Below are 19,957 nucleotides of genomic sequence, written 5' to 3'. Positions count from 1 at the left end.
AAGGCTCAAATTGATTTTAATGTTTCCCCCTCTCAACTCTATTAATACATCATAAATTTTACATTTTGCCTTCACTCTCTTTCTTCTGCTTCTTTTAGTCAGAATCCTAAACTTCTCCACTCTTTTAAAAAGCTGTAAAGTTGTTGCAAAGTGTTTCATCTAACAAGCTGGCATGCACTCAAAGATCTCTGCTGAGCTGTCCAAGACTGTCTGCTTTGAGACAAACACAACAGACCTCAGCCTCTTGGTCCAGGGCCAAAAACTTCTGCTCCATCATTATAACCTGTCTCTGCTGTCTATAATCCAGATATGAGCGATGGCTTAACAAGAGCCTTGACCATCAGCAAACCTCTGGTCTCTGGCTCCATTGCAGCCATACCACACGCTGTAATTTTTTTAGGAAGATATATTCTACAGCTATTTTCTTGCCCCAGTTTGATCAAAATAGCTCATCTCTTGGAAAGTGGACAGCACAATGATTTAGAGATACATGGGGTTGAACATGGTGTGAGGCAGTGCGGTTTAGAGCAGTGATGACAGATTATCTTTGCGGAAAAAAGGACCAGAAAAATCCCCTGAGGTCTGCCTACCACAGTGACATCTTTGGCAGAACTGAGATGGACAAAAATGTAGCCGCAGCATGTATACTTTTGAGCTCTCCCTACAATGGAAGCAGAGTTTTTATATGCTGTATAGGAACAAAGACCCAATTTAACCACATCAGCCACATCCCACTGATAGCAGCCCGTTCTTGACCTGCTTTAACCCGATATTCCCGTCTGAAACTTCATGGATTCAAAATGTAAAGCAGATGGAGAGGAGCATCTGGCTGAGGACTTTGACAAATGGATGTGTTTGTGTGCATTGAATGAAAAGTGCTGGATGATCTTCAAACAAGTTATACCAATTGATATTTATAATTTTTTACATTATCATGAGAAGAAAAAAAAACATGACAAGACACTTTGCTGGCACTTTTAGATTCAACTAATATTTTCTTTGGTGAAGAATCTGCATCCCTACTCTCAAGCCCAGGTGGCTGATGGGATAAGATTTCCTATCTGTGTGTAGGAATACCCCGCTGTGTCCCATGAGCTAACAGGGCTTAAAGAAATGTGTCTCCACTTCCTTTAATGGAAAAAAACCTTCATGTTGAAGCAAAAGTTTAGCATGTTGGAAAAAATGCTCACTCTCTCGCTAAGCTAGTGGCTGGTTAGCTTATAGCATAAAAAAATAGAAAGTGGGGTAAAAACAGAAGAGCCAGGTTTAAAGAAATGTACCTGCTCTTTACACTCAGAGAGAAACAAAATCCTAAGAGTTGATGAAGGTTCAACACTTAGGAAGCATGCTTACTCACTTTCTTTCAAAACGCGTTAGCCGGTTAGCTTGATCTACAAAAAACTGAACAAGAGAAAAACAGAGTAGCCAGGTTTAAAATCAATGTGACTCCTTCTCCATTCACTTCAGTGAAAGACACATTCACTGTTGAAGAAATTAAGGAAAATATGCTAACTTCCTCTCTGAGCTAGTAGCCAGTTAGCTTAACCTAGCATAAAGGATGAAAAGTGGGGAAACGGTAGGAGATGCCTTATCTAAAACAATGTGTCTCCACCTTCCCTTTCTAGCAGCAGGTTAGCTTATTGCATAAACAAAGGAAAGTGGGGAAACAGCTGGAGGAGCCAGGTTTAATTTGTCTGCTCTTTCTTTTAAGAGGAAAAAACTCCAAAGTGTTGATAAAATGGCCTAACATTTGGGCCATACGCTAACTCACCTTCCTTCTGTAACCAAAATATGCTAACTTGCTCTGTCACTGTCTCTGTCTTTCTCTCTGAGCTAGTGGCAGGTCAACTGATTGGATTTTAAAAAATGTGGGAAAACAGCTGTAAGAGCCAGGTTTAAATAAATGTGGCTCTTTCTTTCTTTATGCTGAAAAAACCCTCAGTGTTTATGAATAGGTTCAACACTTAGGAAACACGCTTACTCACCTTCCTTAGGAGCTCGAGAGCCAGTTAGTTTAACCTAGCATAAAAACTGAAAGAGAAAAAACAGAAAGTTTAAATCCAATGTGTCTCCAAAGTTCACTTTTGAGAACACTAAGAAAATATGCTAACTCTCTCTGAGCTAGTAGCCAGTTAGCTTAGCCTATTATAAAAAATGGAGAGAGGGGAAATAGCAGTAAAAACCACATTTAAGGAAAGAAGGCTGTACTTCCTTTTTAAGTGTCGCGAGCCCTTGGTATGAGAAAATATGATAAGTCCTCTCTCAAAGCATGAAGAATGGAAAGAGGGGAACCAGTTTAAGTAGCCAGGTTCAACACTTAAAAAATGTGCTTGATCACTTTCTTTTTGAGCTGGAGCGCTAGTTAGCTTAGCCAGGAAAAAACAGAAATGTACCAGCGCTTTCTTTTTAGTAAAACAAAACTAAACAACAAAAACCTGTGTGTTGATGAAGGTTCAACATTTTGAAATATGCTTACTCACTTTCTGAGCTTGCAACCAGTTAGCTTAGTCTAGCATAAATAATGAAAAAAGGGAAGCCTCATTTAAAGAAAGGTTAGTCCTCTTCTATCTTTTAAGTGTCATAAGCCAACTGTCTAGGAAATAAAATATACTGATACCCCTTTTAGGTCTCAAATACAAAGCTTCAGCTAGCAAGTTAGCCTCGTCATCCCGACCTCCTGGCACTTCACCCTGTCTCTGCTCATAAAGCTCTCTCTTCTGACTTTTCTCTGTCCATTAGCTCTTGTTTTCTCTTTCAGTTCTTTTTCAGGTGTAATGTTAGCACCAATATCTGTCTTGTTGTCTTGGCAATTATGAGCTGTGTGCTAGGATAAGCATCAGCATTGTCACTACCTGGAGTATGCATGTGCAGATCCTAGTTTTTTGAAGGTGGAGATGCTGTTTGGGCTGCGATGGCTGTATGGTAGGGTAGGTAAGATAAAGAATCTCTCCATGTTTGTGTTGGCATGGCCCCGGGGCGCTGGAGATCACTGTCATGGGATTAACTGATAGAAACACCAGCAAAGGGGGTTCCTCTTGACATCCTTGGCAAGGTTGTTGCTGGCTTTTTGCTGCCCATTGGTCTGCACTGTTGACCTGAGAGGGCATAGCCCGGTTTAGGAGTTTCTTCCTGTCACGAGTATCTTGTGTTTACTCCAAACATTTAGCATAAACAATGGAAAGAGCTCACCTGGCTAATTCCAGAGAAACTAATTAGGACTCTCAGGTATTTATTCAACCTCATTTGGTTTATTAAAGACATTACTTAGCCCATAGTAAATTCTCAGTTGTCTTTTACCTTCAGGTTCTCTACTCTTCACCAAACACACTATTAGCTTAAGATATGGCTCTGAGTTACCTCCCTAACATGGCCATGCTAGCAGGTTCTCTCTGTTTCCAGCCTTCGTGTTAGGCTTATTTGACTTCAGCTTCCAATTACCATAAAGAATTTTGACGTTTTCAAGAATTAGAAGAGTTTGTCTAAAAATGTAGCATAAATAGTTAAAGATATGTTGACATTGTTCCTGCGTAGGCCTCTTTTTTCTCATTGACCTAATATTTCTGTCTCCACAGGGACCTCAAGCACAACTTAATCAGCACCATTATGCCCGGAGCTTTCCAAGGCCTGCCTGAGCTTCGGAAACTGTAAGTACACATTAACATGATTCACATTCCTCTGGTGTTAAGAGAAGCAAACACATTAATAGACTTTTTTAACGTCGGCATGGAAATTTTGAATTTAATATTTGGGTCTGGGACAAATGATGGAGTCAGGTAGTAGTTTTGTAATTATATGAGCAGTGTTGATTGCCAAGATTGTCAGAAATTTGACCCAGCAGTTACAGAGGAGACAGACCCTCTAGCTCCACTCACGTTTATCCTCAGCAGATTCTGTTTTGGCAGCTCATGTTAGATGTTATATTGAGCTCCTGGTGTTTCTGCAACAATAAAGGCCTTCTTCACCAAACCAAGCAAGACCATTTGATGCTTCTCTTGTAGTGCTAAGAACCTGAGGACCAAGCAGAGGCTCCACACCGACATTATGTACGACAGGACAGCTTTTTGCTTCTCGCTCATTGTGTTTTCGGACTCTGACGTCTGATTTTGGCGTGGATCGTAGTTAGTTGTCCATGCTGCCCCGCATGACTCCCTGTCCCTCCTCCCCCTTCTTGTGTTTTCCCTGCGAGGTCTGGGGCTTCTCAAAACAAACAGGGGGGAGATAAACACATGCTCTGGACAGCTCTCTGCTGGGTAATGTCAGAGGTGCAACAGAGCAGATCCCTCTCTGGCTGCGGCTATACATCACACTCAGAGGTGGACGGCAGAACAGGGGCCCTGTGTTTACCCCTTTGCTGATAAACCTTCACTGGCATCCCATTGAGGGGAGATAAGGGAAAGTGTTAGGGACTGTGGACATGCTTATTTAGATGTTAAATTATCTAAGCTTTCTATTTTTGAGATGGAGAGCCCCTTTATCATTGTTTTATCATAAACAGGACTTCCTGCACAGTTTTACCTGTACGTTGGGAGTGTATTGTTTGATCAGATATCTCTAAAACAACATGGATACTGAAAAAGTCAAAACAACACAATCTACACTGAAGCTAAGTCCTTTTGTTTCAAAAATATCCAACACATTCCTTTGTCTTTTCACTTCCAGCGACCTCTCCAACAACCGCATTGGCTGCCTGACTGCAGACATGTTCCAGGGGTTGACCAACCTCACCAAACTGTAAGAAAAGATACATGGATTCCCTTAAAGTGTCTGACTTTCACAATAAGTGGGCAAGCTCTTAAGTTAACTTGTTTACATTCAACATTATGTGCTGTAGGAATCTCTCTGGCAACATCATATCCACGCTGGATCCAGGAGTATTTCAGGAGCTGCCATCCCTCAAGCTAGTGTGAGTAAGACAGTCTGACTCCATACAGTTCACTCACCCTGCATACCATTCCATATCTGAATAAAACAATAAATATCCAAGACAAAGATAACATTTATTTTCAGTTCATATTTATTTTGCTAAGCAGTGTTTTACAATGACTGTTGAAGAAGTCAAATAAGCACAGAGGATTTATTTGGCATCTAGTTATTTGAATTAGAATACATTCATGGTATTTGGAGATCTACCAGATTTAAACTTGTGCTATCATGAATCAGAGGATTGCTCTGTCTACAAACAATTTAAATTCAAACAAAGGTTCTCTGTTTTTTATATGCAGTACTACGCATTCTTCTTTAAAACACTTTTTATAAAAAGATGCCATCAGGAGTTTTTAGCTTGTTCTGAAACAGAATTAAATGACCTAAAAGAAAGCAAACCACACAATACCTGATAAGATTGATCTTCACCTTACATTAGGCCTTAATTATAGATTTTACTAATAAATACTATTTTTTGGAAATCTTGTTTTTTCTCTTAAAATTCCCTCCCAACTCCCCTCGGGTTTTGCCTGGATATGTTTTGGACAATCTGGTCAGAAATGCTGCCCCATAAAAAAAAATAAACCCAGCACAAAAAAGTAAAGAAATTTGTGTTCAGTAGATTTTTTCTTTGTTGTATGCTTTTTGGCATTAAATCTTATACTGTTGGAAAGCCTGTTTATATCCTTTATAGTAGGGCTGGACTATTATGGCAAAAATAATAAGCACGATTATTTTGATTGATATTGAAATCCCGATTAATAAGCACAATTATTCATTGATTTCAAAATTTGAGTATTTATTCAACCACAACTTAAAAGAACAATCAAAAATAAATTAGTAACAAGTCAAATAATAACAATATATTAAATAATAGCAATAAAAAACAATAAATAAAAATAAATATCCAGTCTACATGCAATCCTGTAAAACTTGCAAAATTTGCAACATGCAAAAAACAACTAATAACACAGCCAAAAACACAACCCAAAAATACTCTTTGAAGCACACATTAATCGTTTTTCTTCAATTATAATGTTTTTATGATCATGAGAAGCCAAAATTGAAATAACAATCAAAAATCAATTAATTGTCAAGCCCTGACTTCATAGATGATGCTACCTTTGTGAGGAATATGAATTTGCAGGATGAGCAGCAGAGCTGAGTATGAGGGTTGCACCCATGAAGTTGCCAAATCTTATCTCCCAATGCCAGCTTATTCTGACATTCACTCTTGTTTGGTGGATTGGATGATTGAAGTCTGAAGAAACAAGACATATTAGCAATTTAACCATTTAGTAATTTAACCAACAGGAGCCTCAGTAGCATGTGAGAGAAGCATAAACAGCCACAGCAGCCTGGCACCTCCTCCTCATGCTGGTCACCAGCCTGGCCACACACTGCTGTGGGATGGCATCCCTTTCTTCAACCAGCATTGACATAAGTCAGCCAATGTGGTTGTGCTGGTCACTCTGGCAGGAACAGCACGCCCAAGCTGATCCCACAAGTGTTCAGTGGTGTTGAGGTCAGGAATATTGGCAGGCCATTTCATCCATTCCACTTTCAAATTCTGGAGGTAGTCCCTGATAACCCCTGCCCCTGGTCCTAGACCGTGAAGATATGGGATTGCCACTGGACGCAGACTCTCGCCCTGATTTCTCTGCATTGAGATTGCCTCCAATGATGACGATGAGGCATCTTATTGTCAGCACCTAGGGGTACCCGAAGCTCAAAACAAGAGTCAGTAGCAACGGCAGAATAAGCTGCTTGGCATTGGCAGAAGATTTGAAAAATGTTCATGGTTGCAACCCTCATATTCAGCTCTGCTGCTCATCCCACAAATGCATCTTTCTTACAAATGTGGCGACATTTAAAAGGGAAATAAACAGGCTTTCAAAAGATATAAGATTTCTTGTCAAGAAGCATTGTTACAACAAAATATAATCCACTGATCACGAGGATCCTTATTTTTGTCTTAAGTTTTGGATTATCTTGTCAGATAGCACAATATAAGTTAAGACTCTACCATGCAAATAATTAACAACATCCAGAAGCAATGCCGACTTCACTTGGCTCAGGCTCATCTGAGATGGATTAACCTGAAGTGGAAACATGGGCTTTGGTTGTATTAGTGCCCATGGCATTGATAACTTGCATACTGTATCTCTAAAGACTAGGGCTGTCAAGATCAATTGCATTAATTGCAAACACCTGTGATCCAACATTTTTTTGATCATGATTAATCACATGCTTTATTGCTACTTTCAACAAGCTTTGGTTAAGCCATGCCAGCATCTCCCTGCAGCCAGTGTGTAAAATAAGTCCACCACTGCTCTTTAATATCTCATTCCATACATTTAAAAAGCTCATTGGACAAGTCAAAAGTCATTTAAACTATGTGTTAACAAGCGTTTACATTTATACTGTTCACTTACTTCTCATTCGTTACATAAAAAGTTCCTTCTTGTGGTTAAGTTCATGTTAAAATCTTTGTTCTACTTGTAAAAGCAGTTCTGTATCAAAATTGGAAGCTAATTACCCCTAGTTTAAGATGGTAGAAAAATCCAAAATGACACAAAAATAGATTTAAATGCAGAATAGTGGAATTTTAAAATACTATAAAAAGGGTGTGATTAATTTCGATTAAGTACAGAAATGTTAATATTAATTGCGATAAAAAAAGTAATCTTTTGAGTAAAGATGCCATTAAAACTTCGGAGCAACATATACATCTGTACAGACAACATATTCTTCTAATTTCAGCGAGGCAATGCCAAGTCACATTCTGCAAGAGTTACAACAGCATGGCTTCACAGTAAAAGAGTGTTAGTATTAGACTGGCTTGCAAGCTGTCCAGGCTGGCCCCCAAATGAAAATGTACTGCACGTCATGAGGTGCAAAACATGACAAAGAGAACCGTGCTCTGTTAAGTAACGTATAATGCACATAAAGCAAGAATGAGAAGAGAATTTCACTTTCAATATCTCAGTATTCAGTTTCTTCAGTCCCCAAATTACAGAGTGTTGTTAGAGGGTGATCTAACTGCTCCTGCACCAACTTTTTTTAGACACATTGCAGGCATCAAATTCAGAATGTGTGTATATTTCCAAAAAGAAAAAGAAAAAAACAAAAAAAAGTGTATCAATTTGAACATTAAATATGTGTCTTTGCATTGTAAGTAGAAAACGATTTGCCAGCCATACTTTACTATTTTTATTCACATTTTACTAAACATTGCAACTTTTCTGGAATTAGCATTTGTACAGCGTTATTCCTCGTGTTACCCCTAATACGAAACACTCTCCTGAAACCCCAAAGTGCACTAAAAAAAGACCAAGTTACAGCTTGAAATTTATTTCCCTTTAATTAAACGATATATAAAATAAGAGCAAGACTTGTTTTAAGTCCTTTCTTTTTCATATGTGTACTTATGTAGTGTAAGCGTAACTGCAAACCAGCAGCCTCAAAGTGTTATTTATTAACTGTTGGGATAGATTGTGCTTCTCATATGCAACTAGCGGTAAATCTGTATACTGCAATGTTGACTAACAATCTTTATCTCACATAATAATAGTCCATCCCTTCTATCTCTAGGAACTTTAATTCAGACTACCTTTCTTGTGACTGTGGCCTACGTTGGGTACCTGGCTACTTTCGCAGCACTTCAGCACGGCTGGGGGATGAGACCCTATGTGCCTACCCGAGAAACCTGAGGGGAAAACCCCTGCGAGGACTGAGGGAGAGCCAGCTGAGCTGTGGTGAGAACCAGGCTAGAATGGGAAACATGAATGAGGCGGTTCACCGCTTTGTTCCAGAGACTGTTGGCTTGTGGATGACAGTGACAGTGCACTCCTAACGCTGCTTAGAATCGTCGCAGTATTTCTTAGAAAAAAAAAAAAGACCAAAAGTGCTGAAACAGATTCAAAGAAGCAGCTCAGCAGGAATGTATTTCTAAAAGTATCATGGAACTGTGTTGACAACTAATCCTGTGGGTTGCATTTACCAATTTGCTGCTGCCTGCATTTAATCTGCTGTCAAGCTGCAGACTCATAATAGCTTCTGTGGAAAAATTTAACTGATGTTGAGTAATGGCTGAAGAGCAGACATAAGTCAGTAAGATGTCTCATATCTGCATCTTTCCTGCAGATGGTCCTCTGGAGCTGCACACCCTGTCCCTGCTGCCATCCCAGCGTCAGGTAGTCTTTAAAGGTGACCGACTGCCCTTCCATTGCACTGCCGCCTTAGTGGACAAAATTACTACCTTACACTGGCGTCACAATGGCCAGCTGGTGAAGTCTGACCCTGAGATGGGTGTCCAGTTGGAGAGCAATGCCCTGCATGACTGTACCTTCATCACCAGGTACAGAAAAACACTTAAACTTTTAGTCCTGTGCATGTAAGAGTGAGTGAAAAACACTGGGAGGAAGATCTGACTATTTTCAGATACACACATGCAGTGGTAATCTTTACATGAGCCGTCTCTACTCTCTTTATCCAGTGAGCTCATTCTATACAACGTGCGTGCAGAGGCCAGAGGAGAGTGGGAATGTGTGGTTTCCACCGGGCGGGGCAACACATCCCGCAGTGTAGAAATACTGGTGCTGGAGAACAGCGCCTCCTTCTGTCCAGAAGATAAAGTTGTCAACAACCGTGGGGAGTTCAGGTTAGTAACTCGTTCTGATTTTAATGCAAGCCTACTGATTCAAAGTTTTCTTTTCTCATTCAGTGTTTTGATCCTCAGATGGCCCAGGACTCTGACAGGCATCACCTCATATCAGTACTGCCTGCAGATGCGATACCCTTCCCTGTCTATGGAGGGCGGTATCGAGCAGAAAAAGGCTTCCAGATACTGTGATGACAATGGAAAGTGGAGAGATGCAAACTATACAGACTGTCACTACACCAATGGTATCACTCGAGTGCTTCACACTTTTATCCTGGTAAGTAATGCTGTTCAAACAATCGTATAAAGTACATAATCAGTTTGGATTCCCTCACTGATTCGTACTTTTGTTTTACAGAGGCCCATCAACGTGTCCAACGCCCTCACTCTGGCACATCAGGTGCGCACATACACACTGGAGGCTGCAGGTTTCACCGACTCTGTCGATGTGTTGTATGTGGCACAAATGATGGAGAAGTTTATGGAGTATGTCAAACAGTTACGAGAGGTAAGAAAAGGTTGAAGTGTGTATTGTTCTTCCCCTGTGTTACTGTACCATTCACTCACTCTATAATTTCCATGTGGATTTGTCTTCAGTTGTCAGAGGTGTTGGTGGAGATGGGCAGTAACCTGATGCAGGTAGATGATCAGCTCCTCGCACTTGCCCAGAGAGAAAAGAGGGCCTGCAGCTCCATTGTTTACTCTCTGGAGACCCTCGCCTGGCCTCAGCTGCACAGTCATGCTCAGGATTTCTCCATGGTAGGGACTTTTGACCTGACTTTTTGGGTTTTACATTTGCAGTTTTTTTGCAGTTATCTTGTTTAATAACCTGACACGCCAGATAGACTGTTCCACATCGCCATTGCATGGATATATTTTACATTCATCTGGGAAAGCTCCCTTAGGAAGCTTTTGGGAAGGGTAGGGCGGTTCAAAAATTTCTCTGAAGGTGATTGGACAAGAGTTCTGACCCTCACATTCATGACAGGGCAATCAGAGCTTCTGTACAAATAAAATTTATGCTAAGGCCGGTCGGGAGATGTGCAAAAACATCTCTACTAAGATAAGATATCAGTGTAGCGCTTTGCTCTTGTTTTAAAAAGAAATGTAGTCCAGTTCTGATTAAACTGCCACTGTTCTGCAGCTACACTAAAGTTAATAGCTACTGCGGTAGCAGCAGCAGCCACTGGCAAACCCTGCCTATAACGATCGCAAACCCATGCTGGAGCAGGTCGGGAGAAGAGTGAAAACATCTTTTCCGTCATAAAAAGCTTTCAGTGTGGCTCTTTGCTTTTGTTTTAATAAAGAAATGTCATCCAGTTCTGACAAAACTGTCGCTGTGGCTTCATCTGAGCTAATCATTCAACTAGCAGATATTACATATCCACTCACATCACAACTAACACCTTCCCCCCATGACTATCACAAACTCATGTCGAAGCAAGTTGGCAGAAAAGCAAAAACATATTTTCCATGATAAGAAACTTTCAGTATTTATTTCAAACAGAAACGTGGTCCAGCTCTGGGAAAACTATTGTTATACTATAACTGAATCCGAGCTTATCACTGCACTACCAGTAGCCATCGCAAATGGCTTTAGGTACAACTAACACTGATTGGTCCAAACCGTGTTCAGTGTGGCACAAACGGTATGGATTGAAGCTTTTCAACATGGATTTGCCTGATTACAGACATGGAGTCTGAAAAATCTATCTGCCTTTGCTGCCTCTTAAAAAAGAAGTTTCCCCATTTTTGGATGATTAGAGTGTCATAAGAGACTTAAAAGAAAGTAAAAACATGAGGAAGGAAACATAGGATACTTGTCCTCCACTGAAAAGATAAGCTCTTAGTGAGGAGATCCCTAAACTCAGTTAAGCCCTTTATATTGGTCCCCACAAGTCAACTTTGCAGACCGATGGGCAGCAGAAAGCCTGCGCTTTGCCAGGGTTGTCAAGTGAGAACAGTGATCTCTAGCATCCCAGAGCCACCAGTCTCCATGCTAGTCCTCACCACTCACCAGCATGGACACAAACTTTATCTTCCCTACTTTACCACCTGGACATCACAGCCCAAACATTACCGCCACCATCAACAGACCCAGACTCTGTACATGTAGACTCCAGGTAGGGACAATGCTGATGCTAACTACCCTATAGTGCATGGGTCATAGTTGCTACTACAAGAAGGCAGCTATTGGTGCTAACAGTGCACATGAAAAAGAACTGCTAAGATTAAAATGTCTTAACAGCTGATATTTGATTGTATTCATTTTGATGCGTACAGGTGTCCAGGAACATTGTGATGGAGGCCCACTTTATCCGACCAGCCCACTTCACTGGTATAACCTGCACTGCCTATCAGCGACGGGACGTCTCAACAGGCGGCCAGGGAGTAGAAATGCCAGAGTCTACTCAAGAGCAGCAGCTTCGTTTTCGCTGCAGCACTGGCTCCCATAACACCTCGCTCAACAATTTTCCCCTAAAGGTGAAAAATTAAAACCCCTTAAGCCACTGTAACTTCACTGTAACTGAGATCACAGCTATTCTAGCACTAATTTTCCTCAGTACTAACCACAACTTTCTTGTCTTGTGCTTTTTTCTCTCCAGAATTCAGTAGCCTTGGCCTCTGTAACTCTCCCGGCTACTCTGTTTCCTCCTGACGCTCCTGCAGACTGTAAACTGCAGTTTGTAGCCTTCAGAACAGGCAGCTTTTTTCCCCTGTCTATGAACTTGAGCAGCACTGGGGAACACTCGCGCAGACGTAGCGTCAACACTCCTGTCATCTTTGTTGGCCTTGGTGAGGAAACGCCCCAGATTTTAGAGTAAAATCTTGTTCTCTCACATGTAAAGGAAATCCTAAAATACACCCAAGAGGACAATTAGCATATCCTGGCCATTTCTTATACTTGTCCTTTTGGATAACAGTGCAAGATATGACATAATACTAACAACAATAAAGTAACGGGGTCAACAAGAAAGCCAGATTTGCCACCAGTGGTAGTGCTTTTGTAGATTTGTCAGTACTGGGAATAGACTCTGTGTAAAGCACTGATGTAATGAGGTAAAAATCTTTGTGCATACATGTTGGGAGTTGCAGAAATATTAAAGATCATGAAACACAACTAGGCAATAGAAGACTGTTTTGTTAAACAATTAAAAACAATCTACATAATGACTGATTTTCTCTTTGATGCACAATGAAAATTTCAGTCACCAATCCAGGTTTTGATTTTTTCCCCTTTTGCCATAATAGATGGCTGCAGTATGTGGAACCACTCTGAGCCCGTTTGGGTTTCTCTGCGCCATTTGTCCCCTGGTTCTGATGCTGTGGCAGCGCAGTGGAGCCTTAAGGCACTGGAGAAATTGGGAAGCTGGAGCCAGGAGGGCTGTCAGCTGGTCTACAGTGACAGTAGCACCTCCACCATGCGCTGTTCTCTGCTCAGCAACTACGCTGTGCTGCAGGTAGGACAGCCTTAAGTCATTTATCAATGATCCATTCAGGATCACAAAGGATGAATGAGGCTTTAATTTCTGTTTTTGTCTTCTAGGAGGTGCCTGACTTTCCTAACTCCACACCCATCTCTATAAGAATGCTCCACCCTGTGGTGTATGCCTGCACTGCACTGCTCCTCCTCTGCCTCTTTACCATCATCATCACACACATACTTCACCACAGGTACGGCCATAAACGTGCAGAATCAGACTTCTTCTGCTGTTTTTTATTTGCTTGACATTGTAATTATATTCCTCTGTGCCTCTTACAGTACTATTCACATATCAAGAAAAAGCTGGCACACATTACTGAACACCTGCTTCCACATCGCGATGACAACAGCTATTTATGCAGGAGGTATAAGCTTGACCAGCTACCCAGTGGTTTGCCAAGCAGTAAGTGATGATTTTACATTTTTCCTCATTATATATGTGGAATTTAAGCATGATTTCTTATCAAAGTGCGCTGTTTGACAGGTGGGGATTGCGCTGCATTATTCCTCTCTGTCGACCCTGCTGTGGATCGGAGTCAGTGCCAGGGTTCTCTACAAAGAAGCTGTGTGGAGAACGCCCCGACAGCCTGAAGGAGAGCCCCCTGCTCCTCCTACTCAGCGACCTATGCTCAGGTCAGTGAGCACAAATCACCTTCACCCACTTCCTGCACTGGGGCATTGTTGTTTGCTGTCACTACCGTAGATGTTTCAGACAGATGTGGGCAGTCTGTTGCATGGCCACCCAGACTGTGTGCAATCAAAGTGGACCATTGTGCCCTAGAAACTTGGATGGACATAACAGAGTATTGCTGTAAGGCATGAAAACGCTATAAGTCAATAAGAACCAAAAGAGGCGGAGGGCGGAATGTATGAAACCGACATAACAGAAGTAGAGGGGGCCATCATAAATCTGAGGAGGGTGCTTCAAGGGTTGCACTGTCTTTCCCTCTATGTCTCCTCCCTCCTCTGCCCCTCTGATCCTGTCATACACTGTGCCACTGCCCTCCCACCCTCTCTTTGTTGTCTGCTCAGCCACATGGGAACAGTCAGCAATAAATCACAGGCTCCCGGAGCCCATAGTGACCCTTGTAACACTCTGCCCACTGAGAGTAGAGAATCACACAGATTATAGACAGCCTGAGAGACATAAAAACACAAAGAGGAATATGACACTGACATGCTCACTTTAAAAACATTGTAGCAGCTAAAGGTCAAACAGTATCCTGTAGAATAAAACAAAAGCTGCTCTGCATTTTAATCTACAGCGGGGAAACTATGTTTGATATGTTTCTCTCTTATTTAAGGTTCTATTTGATAGCGGGTGGAGTTCCTCTTATCATTTGTGGAATCACTGCCGCTGTCAATGTCAACAACTATGGAGACAACAGCCCTTAGTGAGTACTTCTGCCTTTAAACTTGAGCCACCTGATCTCTTGACTTCTTGTTGTTTTGTTTGGTGAAGTGAAAACTTTCCTGTGATATGAATTCACAGACGTCTCTTTATTTCACACTGACCCTCTTGACTTTTTTTCTGCCTCTTGCAGCTGTTGGCTCTTGTGGCGCCCCAGTCTGGGCTCTTTCTTTGTCCCTGCTGGCCTGGTGGTGCTGGTGACCTGGATCTATTTCCTGTGCACTGGGGTCCGCCTGAGGCACCGTGTAGCCAAAGAATGCACAGGAACCACGCTGTCCACCCCTGTGACTGAGAGCCAGCCTGCGCTGGCAGGAAGCACCAGCCTCCTCTCAACAGACTCTGTGGTGGGGCCTATAACTCCTGCTGTGGCCCCAGAGGACCAGTACTCACTGAAGACACAGTTCGTGGTGCTGGTGGGAACCCACTTCCTGTTTGTGGCTCTGTGGTGTTGTGGGGCGATGGCGATGTGGCTGACGGGTCGCTCCAGCTTGTTGTTCAGCAGTCTCTATGGGATTACTGCTACAGTTTTGGGGGTGTTTCTGGTGGTTCATCACTGCTTCAGACGCCTGGATGTACAGGCGTCATGGCTCGCATGTTGTCCAGGTTACCGCCGCTCCCAACCCATGTCCACTTACACACACACCTGCACCACTCTGAGTGGAGTGCAGACCTCAGAGCAGGGATCACAGCTTTTTATTAACTGCCATCCGCCTGCTGAGTCTCATAACTCCTCGTCAGCTCGGTCATCATCCACACCAAGTGGAATCAGCAGCGTGGGGCCTGGACCTTGCAAACTCACAAACCTGCTGCAGGTAGCTCAAGACAGTCCAAACAACACCACCCGTCCCCCTGCAAGCAACAACACCAGCACCAGTACTGACAACATCACTAAGCCCACAAACAATGTTCTGCCAACCATTAACTCTGCAGCCCCACTGCACCCTCAGAGGAGGAAAGTGGGGAGCAGAACTAAACAAGGGAGCAGCCAGTATCACCATCGAGGTGAGGGCAGGGGTCACTATCGCCTCAAAGCTCTAAGGACTGCTGGAGGAGGAGGCAGCCTGGGAGCTTTAGGACCCTCTGGGTTAGATCACCTCAGTTCTTCACATGTGGTTTACAAACAGGCTACAAGTGAGAACGGCAGCCTCCATCACAGCCTCTCAGAGACCCAGGCCAGCCCACTGACCAATGGGAAGCGTGCTGGGGAGTCAGTGGCGACCAGCCCCTCAGAGGGGAGTGATGGGGGTAGCAGTGGGAGTCGTAAACCTTTCCCCCTGCTGCCCTCTATGGCCAGCAGAGTGGCCATGCACGGGGCTCAGAGACGTTGCGCCAGCAGAGACAATTTGAAACTTGCAGCTGCTGCAGAGCGAGACACTAAGCGCTGCTCTTACCCTTTGAACAGTGTCACTAACACTGTGCCGGGGGCCGCTGCTCCAAATGGCACCCTGAAAAATTCAGTGCTGGAGCTGGAGCAGGACATGAGTGGCACCGACCAATCACAGAGCTCCGTTGGGATGAAGAGTGGTTTGTGGAAAAGTGAAACCACAGTGTAACCTATTCTTACATGTGAACTTCTATGGATGACCTTAATGGACTCTTGATGATTGGGTTATGTTTTAATGGTCTTTTGATTGTTATAATTATATAATTTAAATATAAAATCATGGAGGCAGCCAGGACCCTAAACTGGTACATCTGCCTCTGTAGTATTATAAATAGTTTGCTGTGAATTGTTTAAATTTATTATGCAGGTTTTTTATTGTCATTTTCAAAATAAGATACTCATTTATTTTATTCAATTCACAAAAAATATACAAGACATCTCTGAAATTAGCATTTGATGTTGATTTTTGATGTGTAATGAAAGCTTTACTGTTTTATTACTGATTTTTCTATGCATATCAACTATAGCATGAAATGGGGCACTGCATGCTCCATTTCCAAAGTACAGCTTTATGCATTTAATCTGTGGACAGTTTTCACCTTTAGGTTTGCTTCAGTTGTGTGTGCTAATGTATGCTTCTGTATGTTTTGTGTGTGAGAGTGTGTGCTAGTGTGTGTTTAACATGTATAAAATACTGAATTATTGGATCTGTGTGGCTGTACAAAATCTCATAATAGAAAAGGCTATACAAGGCTTTTGAAAATAAGAATGATGATTTTTTTATGTTCATTGTATTTACTTCCATTAGCACTGACAGAGCTCATTTTTTTAAAAAAGTAAGAAATAACGAAAGGCAGGAGTTGAAAGTAATTGGCTTTCACTTGATTCAATTCTCACTTCAACCTGACAAATTATTGCCCCCTAGAGGATGGTGTAGGAAGCTCTCAGTCCTGTCCAGTAGGGTGATTCTCACTTACCATTCATCTTAATTTATTCTGACCTCACATTAAACCTCATAATGGTTTCAAAGATGTTAATTAAAAATGTCAAATTTGTATCCACCATTTTTTTCACGTACCAGTGACCTAATAAGAAACATCAATGCATGTAGATCATGTACGTTTTAACTATTTTGGTCAATTTTTTCCTTCATGTGTTTACCGATGAGCAAAGGCCATACTTCTCTTTTTAAACAATCTGATACAATTGCAATTCAGGAAATAACGTGAAGAGGAAATTGTGTGTCTACTATGCAGCCTGTTGTCAAGGCTTTTTCCTAATGTTCTCTGAGAGGAAGTTTTACGAGATCCACACAATAACATACTGTATTTGAAACTTCATGGTCTCTTAATACATTCAGTCTGTTGAGATGGTGTTATTGTATTTCCTGTGTGCACTATGGGATTTTTGATATGCCCTGAATAGTTTATATTCAGGATGAAGAACCCAAAGACTTATCTATTTCCTGTGACAGTGACTCATGGAAGCGCTCATGGAAAACAAATATAAACTTTGAGATACATTTGTCTTGTTTCCTGATTCACTATAAATTTCAGTGTCATTGTGTTCATTTTTTCTTTCAGCTTCTCTTTATATCTGTGCTCAAATTCAAGGTCATGGCTGAGTGCAACCTAAACCTTATTATCAGAATGACAATCAGCTTTATTGGCCATGTATTCTTACTCAACAAGGAATTTTAACCCCAGTCTTACATGTCAAAGTGAAAACAGATTTCTACAAAGTAATATCAGTCAAATAGAAATATGTAAAATCAGTGATTGCATGAATATTAACTACCTTTAAAGTGACTGGGTTAATTCAACAGGTATAGGTGTAGCTAGTTAGTGCTAGTAGTCTCACAGTCAGTGAAATGTGGATCACCTAAGTGCAGTGAATGTGTCTTAGGTGATTGTTGTATAGACAATTGTGTCTGGAATGTCCAGTCATTGGTTAATCCGTATTCCTTGCTACCATTACACCATGAAGACAAAACAACACTCCAAGCAACTCAGAGAAAGGTTTTTGAAAAGTATAAGTCAGGGGATGGATACGAAAAAATGTCCTTGGCACAGAATATTCTCCTGACTTCTCCCATCATCAGGAAATGAAAGGAATATGGCACATGTGTAAATCTGCCCAGATCAGGCTGTCTTCACAAACTGAGTGACCGTGCAAAAAGGAGACTAGTGGGGGAGGCCACCAAATCACCTATGACTACTCTGGTGGAGTTACAAGCTTCAGCAGCTGAGATGGGAGAGACTCTGCATACAACTGTTGCCCACATTCTTCACCAGTCAAAGCTTTATGGGAGAGTGCCAGAGAGAAAGCCACTGTTGAACAAAACTCATTATAAATCTGGTCTAGAGTTTGTCAAAATGCATGTTGGAGACTCCATGGTTGAGTAGAAGAGAGTTCTTTGGTCTGAGACTATAAAAGTGCTTTTTGGCCATCAGACAAGATGATATGTTTGGCGGACACCAAACATCACCACAAACACACCACCCCCACTGTGAAGTACAGTGCTGGCAGCACCGTGCTGTTGGGATGCTTCTCAGCAGCTGGCCCTGGCTTGTAAAGGTAGAGGGTAAAATGAATGCATCAAAATATAGGAAAATCCTAGAGGACAATCTTATTCAGTCTGCAAGAGAACTACGACTCGGGAGAAGATTTATTTTCCAGCAAGACAATGACCCAAAGTATACAGCAAAAGCCATGCAGAAATGGTTTAAGACAACAAGGTGAATGTTCTGCAGTGACAGAGTCAAAGCCCAGACCTCAGTCCAGTAGAGAATTTGAGAATGGACTTGAAAAGGGCCCAAATCCCCATGCAACCTGACAGAGCTTGAAAAGCTTTACTGGGAAGAATGGAGTAAAATAACAGAATCCAGAGGTGGAAGCCTGGTTGAGACCTATCCACACAGACTCAGTGCTGTGACTGCAGCCAAAAGTGCATTGACTAAATACTGATTTGAAGGGAGTGAATATTTATGCAGCTACTTATTTTACATGACATATATTTTTTTTATCTAGTTGACATTTCCTTGTAGAAATCTGTTGTCACAAGTTCTTTGTATTTTTTTTTTGTCAAAAAAGCCAAATTATAGGCTACTACTGCCCATGATTGATTCATAAAATTAATAAACGGGTAAAACATCCTAGGTGGTGAATACTTTTTATAGGCACTGTATGTACAAGCTCTTGTTAGGTATTTTAACCAGTAAATACCATCTGTGTGCAATGATGCTATGATTACAGAGTGTGCAAAGGGTGCCAGAATGCTGAATGGACATAATTTACATTAATTATTGCAAATGTGCATTTAAGATAAGAAATTTTGCCATTTTTCCCTTCTGTTACAATCTGTAGGTAAAAAGGTAACGAGACAGTGCAGGATATTTTGGCATCAAATTTTAGAAACATGGCTAAGGAAGTTCTAGTTTCTGACACTCTTTGACTGTTGAGTGGTCATCAGTGTGAGCCTACACAAACCCACAAGGTAAATAGTTATGAAACACTTGTTCTTAACAGCAGACTCCAGTATCTATGAGCTAATAATGGACTATTACCTGAAACCAGTTGTGTTAAATTATTTAATCAAAGGCTGGGTGAAGATATTTCACTATCAGGAATGAGCTGTGTCTACCTGCATGACTTTCAACAGTAATATGGTCACATTTCATAATGTCAGTCATTATCTGAATTCAGCTTCCTTTAACAACAAATGGTTATCAACATTTTCTATCGGTTTTCCCTATTAAATTAAATGTGAGGGCAATCTCTTGTTCACTTCTATTTACAATATCAATATTCAATTTCTTTAAATTATAGACCCAAAATAAACTGACGATTAATTTGATGCTAAATGAGCATCGCTGAACTCAGTTCAGTGTTATGTGTAATCTTGAGCAATTCCTCAATGACTTCAACTCCACCAAACTGACTCCTGATCAGTGCTTGGAAATGCTGCTTAACGGTCCACAATGTCACAACGCCTTCCTCCTACACTGTCCAATCACTGGCTGACTTTTGTAGCTGACAGAAGTCTAAGCCAATCAGACCGCGCTTTGTAGAGTATGGGTGGAAACTCACAAC

General features: G+C 41.6%; 1 protein-coding gene across 1 annotated transcript in view; it reads left to right on the top strand.

Annotated features, from left to right (window-relative positions):
• adgra2 (adhesion G protein-coupled receptor A2) overlaps positions 1–17,387 on the top strand; it is a 67,445-nt gene extending 50,058 nt beyond the window's left edge. Inside the window, exons 3-19 of the mRNA XM_041788426.1 lie at positions 3,573–3,644; positions 4,660–4,731; positions 4,832–4,903; positions 8,518–8,681; positions 9,070–9,283; positions 9,422–9,586; positions 9,665–9,863; positions 9,945–10,094; positions 10,184–10,345; positions 11,870–12,070; positions 12,193–12,382; positions 12,839–13,047; positions 13,134–13,261; positions 13,350–13,473; positions 13,555–13,703; positions 14,375–14,464; positions 14,615–17,387. Coding sequence (XP_041644360.1) covers positions 3,573–3,644; positions 4,660–4,731; positions 4,832–4,903; positions 8,518–8,681; positions 9,070–9,283; positions 9,422–9,586; positions 9,665–9,863; positions 9,945–10,094; positions 10,184–10,345; positions 11,870–12,070; positions 12,193–12,382; positions 12,839–13,047; positions 13,134–13,261; positions 13,350–13,473; positions 13,555–13,703; positions 14,375–14,464; positions 14,615–16,034 — 3,781 coding nt within the window. The 3' untranslated portion in view covers positions 16,035–17,387. The remainder of the gene's footprint in view (positions 1–3,572; positions 3,645–4,659; positions 4,732–4,831; positions 4,904–8,517; positions 8,682–9,069; positions 9,284–9,421; positions 9,587–9,664; positions 9,864–9,944; positions 10,095–10,183; positions 10,346–11,869; positions 12,071–12,192; positions 12,383–12,838; positions 13,048–13,133; positions 13,262–13,349; positions 13,474–13,554; positions 13,704–14,374; positions 14,465–14,614) is intronic.
• Positions 17,388–19,957: the final 2,570 nt, after the last annotated feature.

Source organism: Cheilinus undulatus, linkage group 5, assembly GCF_018320785.1.
Source record: "Cheilinus undulatus linkage group 5, ASM1832078v1, whole genome shotgun sequence".
In the NCBI taxonomy this organism is placed as follows: Eukaryota; Metazoa; Chordata; class Actinopteri; order Labriformes; family Labridae; genus Cheilinus; species Cheilinus undulatus.
The sequence above is the reverse complement of the archived record's forward strand: the minus strand, read 5'-3'. Positions and strand labels throughout refer to the sequence as shown.